Source organism: Sinocyclocheilus grahami, unplaced genomic scaffold, assembly GCF_001515645.1.
Source record: "Sinocyclocheilus grahami isolate Dianchi unplaced genomic scaffold, SAMN03320097.WGS_v1.1 scaffold17.1, whole genome shotgun sequence".
Taxonomy (NCBI): Eukaryota; Metazoa; Chordata; class Actinopteri; order Cypriniformes; family Cyprinidae; genus Sinocyclocheilus; species Sinocyclocheilus grahami.
In genome coordinates this window covers 2,708,871-2,714,915 of record NW_015505196.1, presented here as the reverse complement: position 1 = coordinate 2,714,915, position 6,045 = coordinate 2,708,871, and the positions used below count along the sequence as shown (strand labels likewise).

Genomic DNA, 6,045 nt, shown 5'->3' with positions numbered 1-6,045 from the left:
TGACTTCTGAGAGACACTGGCACTCTGAGAGGCTCTTGTTATACCCAATCATGTTGCCAATTGACCTAATAAGTTGCAAATTGGTCCTCCAGCTGTTTCTTATATGTACATTTAACTTTTCCGGCCTCTTATTGCTACCTGTCCCAACTTTTTTGGAATGTGTAGCTCTCATGAAATCCAAAATGAGCCAATATTTGGCATGACATTTCAAAATGTCTCACTTTCAACATTTGATATGTTATCTATATTCTATTGTGAATAAAATATAAGTTTATGAGATTTGTAAATTATTCCATTCCTTTTTTACTCACAATTTGTACAGTGTCCCAACTTTTTTGGAATTGGGTTTGTACTTTGGAATTGCGCTGTGTTTAAAGGTTCATGCATTCACCTCAGTGGATTAGATTTCTAGACATTTTTGTGTGGATGAAACCTCATACTGGACCTCAAGCGTGCATGGAACCACACATGTACCAAAAAGTTCTGTATCCAAACACACACGACCTGAATGCAGGATCTGTGGAGAAGGATTTACAGCCGCTCGCCCCTTGAGCAGGCCTGTCATTTTTGTTAAATGTAAGCAAAGAGAGATGCTCTGTTATTCATAGAGTCGGTTTCCCCTGATGTCTGTCAAGACAAGAAGTGTAACCTCCAAACTCTGAGCTAACCTCTAGTTTTGAGATTTACTTGTCTTTGTCTTAGGGTCATGTCTTAGTGTGCTACATTCTGATGGGCTGAAGGCTATGGGATACCACAGTGAAAAACAGAGTGACTCTTAGAAATCAAGATGTGCTTAACTTTTCTGTATGAGTGAACTGAAAAAAATCATTTTTCGAAGTAAAACAAAGGTCATTGGAGTATGTTTTACAAGAAAATACATTTAATACATTTCAGTTTTTCTACTTGAAAATTTGACATTTCATTCAATGTATTACTTGCCATTTCTTTGTAATTGTTCATAAAATTGACAGTTTCTGAGTTGAGTGAAAAGTTTCCACAGCATTTTTTTTTCAGTGTAAAAGCCCCAAGCTGAATTGAAGGTGTTATTGTTGTTGTTTTTTTATTTAGAATGGCCATAACAAGACGAGACGGTGCGAGTTTGGTGTGCTTAAAACCTGCCTAAAAACTTTATCATGACTTTTATCGAGGGAGAAGAAATTACAATGTCAGTTGTTTCAAACATTTAAATATGCACATTTTACAGTTTCCACCAGGGTTATATCTTCGACCTGATTATCATTGACAAATACTTATCTGATATTTACATAAACCTTTCCATATGCATATATGTGTGATGCATCCAATTAAAATTTTATAACACTCATCCGTTCAGTCACCAGTGACCTCACCTCCTTCATTGTCCTTGCCGTCTGCGCAGAGAGTCTCCATGGCAACGTCACAGCCGGCCCCTCTCCAGCCTGGTTGGCAGACACAATGCCAGCCATTCTGATCCAGCGTGCAGCGTCCATTACTGTTGCACAGACCTGGGCATCCCTCTATGGAGACAGACAGAGCCATCATACACTAGTACGGACATGTGTGTGTTCAAATGTGTTTGAGACTAAGTCAAGTATGTGTGTGTTTTTATATTTATGTGACCATATTCCCATTGCAAGTTGTTCTGTTGTCATTAAAAATCATCAAACGTGGCCACAGTGTGTCTTCGACTTGTGAAACACAAATGGTAACCCAAACAGAGATACACTGAGATCGTCGTGAATGAAAGTAAAGGTTTAAAGGTGAACACAGACTGACGCTGGACTTCAAACAGGCCTAGTGAGGCTGTAGATTCACATGGATGTAACGGATGCTCTCTCTACACAACCAATCAATTCAAAAGGGATGGCAGAAATTTGTGAGGAAATCAAGGTGAGACCCGAAAGGAAAAATAACCGATTGAGGAATCCAAATGACAACCCATAAAAATTAATTTAAAGAAAATTAATTAAAAGAAAGAAAATTAAATTTAGAAGGAGAGATCAAAGGAAGAGGGTGAAGGAATAATAAATCAGCAGCTGCATCCATGTGAAGCTATGGCACACAGAGAATCCCAGTGGCATAAAGTATAGGGTGGACGTCTGAGCTGGCGAGAGAGTGTGTGCTTCCAGCGCTATACTTTCTGCCCAGGTCACATTCCGCCGGACGGAATCAGAGGAAAGCAAGAGAGGCCAGGGGGAGGGAAGGGGAGGATTGTGGGAGAAGCTAGGCTAACAAACACCAGGGGTCAGGCTGCGGGATGCATGGAGACAGGACCCACAGGATTCCCAAACAAAACTCAAGGACCACAGGTGTGTTTTGTGTGTGAGCGCATGTCAGTAATTGTGTGTGTATGTGTGGCTTGTTCAAGACAAACAATGATGAATTTGGCAGATATAAAGGACAACAATAAATACAGCGAGGAAACTAGAACATAGACACGCTGACATCGTGCTTCAAGACAAAAAAATTGAAAGGAGGGAGAAAGGAAGGAAAGAAAGACACAGAGAGACAGCGGAGTGATTGCTTGTGACAGTCTCCCTGGGGCTTTGGTATGCATTACCTTTAAATCCTATCCTCTCTCCTATTATGGGGCCGGGAGGGAGGAAAATTCGGGAAAGAAAATGAACAAAAAAAATCTGAGCACTTGAGTCCAAGTGAAGGACGATTCAGAACACAAAAACACAGAAGGGAAAGAGAGAGTAAGGAAGCAAATGACCATAAAGAGGAGAAAAGGAAAGAGGGGCTTTGAGAAGGAGGAAGGCGAGATGTTGAAAGAAGAGTGGGAGCTGTTTCGACTTTGGCCGACTCCGTCTGGAGGATTGCCACAGCGTGTATATTGTGTTACTCAACACATGAATAAATACCATACCGAGAAATGCTACGCGCCATGTCTGTTTAGTATTGTATGAGTGAGAAAATGAAAAGAAAAAGCAACATGGAATCTGATAATACAAGCGAGAAACATGTTCTGAGCTAACATATTGAGGTTCGGAGTAAAAGTATCAAAGTAAGCACGTAAGACTTTAAGAAACATCTTAATGTTTAAAAAAAAGCCTTGTGAGAGTTCTTGGCGGTCTGATGCACCATATGCCAGTTTGTGAGTCTGGAATCACACTTGGCTTAGCACTGATTTAGCCCTGTGAAATCATTTCCAAAAACACCTCAGTAACAGTAAACAAGAATCTGCTAGTATCTCTTCTCTTGATCACCATTTACACAGCCAGCTTGTAGTTCATTATAAAATAAACATGGCTGATCGTCATTTGCGTGCAGGTTCCTATTGTTTTAAAAATGAACTCGAGTGCGACTCTGGGACACGGAGGAGATGCTAAACTGCAGATGTGGAGCTGTGGTGATTTAGTTGGGGCGGGGGATGGTTCTGCTGAAGTTGGAACATTAGCCAAGGAGAGCGCTGAGGACATTGGATTGGATTTCTGACAGTCCAAAAAAAGAAGCCAATGAAGAATCACAATAATAGCAGACACGCAGAGGAGAGAGAGAGAGAGAAGAGGTTATTAATGCGCCATAAAAATGTCATAAAGACCTCAATCCGGGACACAAGAGCTCAAGGGAGAGAGAATGAGAGAGAGAAGAAGAAAAGACACAGTACCTTGGACATACGTCTCCGGGTGAGCTTTACAGGGAGCAAGAAGAAGAAGAAAAAAGGAGGAGAAAGAGGATGTTAAAAAGGTGTGAAAAGACAGTCAACCTGAAACACGCATACAGAAACTAAGAGCCTTTTAGCACTGCTGGTTTAAAAAAAAGCATCTTTCTTCACTGCACAGACATTAAAAATGAGTAGAAATACTGACTGACTTCTGCTTTCCCACAGAAATGTGTGAAAAATTATTGTTCGAAGTTGTAAATAAAAAAAAAAGATTACTGGAGCTCAAAAACAAAGAAACAAACAAAAACGGGTTCAGACTTTCTACTTCAAAATTTCATGTTTAATTCAATGCGCCTTTTCTTTGAAATCATTTGTGAAATTTACTGGAAATTCCTGAGTGAAAATTGTTTCAAAGTAAATCTAACACCAAACACACAAACACTGGAGTAAATAAAGCAAAAACACATCCACCGAGCAGTCTTGGCATGGCCTTCCATGGCTCTCAAAGCCCACTGGTACCCCGCACAAACCTCTACGACACCATTTATGGAATAAACTGAAAAACAACACCAGTAGAAAATGACTCACTCTTCCTGTTCAGTATTCACTGAGCGCTCCCCTAAATCACTTCTAAAAATGTGTGACACTATCACTCATAATGCATAAAGTAAATAACATGGGCATCATGGGATTTACAGTACCGTTAGAAAAGGGGGCCTCGCATGCTAATTGGAAATTGCATTCTGATGATTGACATGTGGTCCAGGAATCCTGCTGTATGTTTGCTATTTCACGTTTCACATTGTCATCACATCAGGTCTATTATCCTTGAGCCCCTCAGTATGTGAGCGAAATATTATATGGCCCCGAGTGAGGGGGGGGGGGGGGAAAGAAGTGTGTGTGTGTGTGTTGTATGGATAAGCTCTGAATCATCCGCATGTGTGTACGCAAGCAATCATCTCCTTCCTGTGACTAAATGGAATGATTTCTGACAAGGCTTTGGGAGAAACCCTGTGTGGTGTGTCATAACATTACATATGCTAAGTCAGATCAAATCATCCTAAATAAAAGGTCACCTTTTAACACAAGCATAACAACGCTGTTATGCCGAGGCTTCATTAGTTGGATTATGTTCTTAAGGAAGATACTCTTACGTGTGAATGGAAGACGAGTGTGTGTGGTTGAGACTGATTGAGAGGTTTTGTGTGTGTGTGTGTGTGTGTATGTGTGTGAGAGCGTACTGATTAAATTCCTCTGAGTCTCGTTTCCACACACTCGCTGTTATGTCTAGGAGATTCAGAACTTAGACAGTTGTGGAAGACTGAGTGGCGGATCTACTCCACAATACACAGCGGGTTATGAAAACACAAGCTAACGCATGCTCCGAACTGGAAACTTGCCAGTGAGGGCAGCCAATTACTGGCTAATTACAACAAACTTTTGTTCATTTACATTGATGGTCCTGAGGGGAGATATAGAGAGAGAGTAAGTGAAGGAGAGACGGAGGGGAAAGAAAAAAGGCAATCATCCCTTTATGGACATCAATGCTTCATTATTTACGTGCACATTCAAAGAGCTCTGATTAAAGTGACATTAATCTGGAAACAATTACACATCACGTCCAGCATGGTTAAATCACTGTTCCTCCAAAGAGAAAAAGAGAGAGAGCCTATATTAATTTCCATTATCCTAATTGCGTTGCACAGCCACATGGCGGTAAACATGCCCCCACAGCTGTGGGTATAGCTAGTGTGACATAGAGGCCAAACATGTGTTTTAATCACGTGCGTGGACACCTCAAGCCATCCCCCAGAACCAATCAAACGTTAGCAATGTGTCAGCCTTCTACCTGCCCGCCACAATAATGACAGGATAGCGCTCGCCGCTGCCACCAGCACCATTCGGCAGACTGTGTGCCTAATTCCCGTTCCCATTTCAGAGCCTGCCTGGACTAATGTGCCGTGAAAGGGTGTTTCATTAATTAGTGATTGAGATGATAAAGCGTGGAGAATGATTTGTAGATGTACAGTGCGTGCTGTGTTTTTGCTTTAACCCTCCATCTATCTGACATGGTTTAACACAAGGGGAGAATTGAGGGCATTGGAGATCGGGATGATTTAGTTGTGTGTTGGCGTGCTTGTGTGGCTGTAGTGTGCACTATTGATTTCTTTCTCTGTACGCACGTGTGCATGTGTGATAATAAATGGGAGGTTTTGGAGGACAGGCGCTTCAATATTGCATAAATGGAAGCTGTTTGTTTTCAACTGCATGTGAGGTACTCTATCAAAGAACTCTCTTTTTATTAACAAGTGCATTTTTTTTGGGTCAAGAATAGGGTAAAACAGTAATATTCTGAATTATTATTACAATTTAAAATTAATGCTTTCCATTTTAAAATGTAATTTAAATAGTGAATTTTCAGCAGCTATTACTCCAATCTTCAGTTTTAGGGTCTGGGG

General features: G+C 40.9%; 1 protein-coding gene across 4 annotated transcripts in view; it reads right to left on the bottom strand.

The window, feature by feature from the left end:
- tenm3 (teneurin transmembrane protein 3) overlaps positions 1 to 6,045 on the bottom strand; it is a 123,492-nt gene that overhangs the window by 61,687 nt on the left and 55,760 nt on the right. For 2 of the 4 annotated variants that reach the window (XM_016232249.1, XM_016232263.1), the window contains exons 9-11: positions 3,590 to 3,613; positions 2,540 to 2,560; positions 1,350 to 1,496 (exon numbers count right to left, since the gene is read on the bottom strand). In XM_016232249.1, the coding sequence (XP_016087735.1) occupies positions 1,350 to 1,496; positions 2,540 to 2,560; positions 3,590 to 3,613 (192 nt within the window). The remainder of the gene's footprint in view (positions 1 to 1,349; positions 1,497 to 2,539; positions 2,561 to 3,589; positions 3,614 to 6,045) is intronic. The other 2 variants (XM_016232257.1, XM_016232271.1) reach the window with 2 other exon arrangements.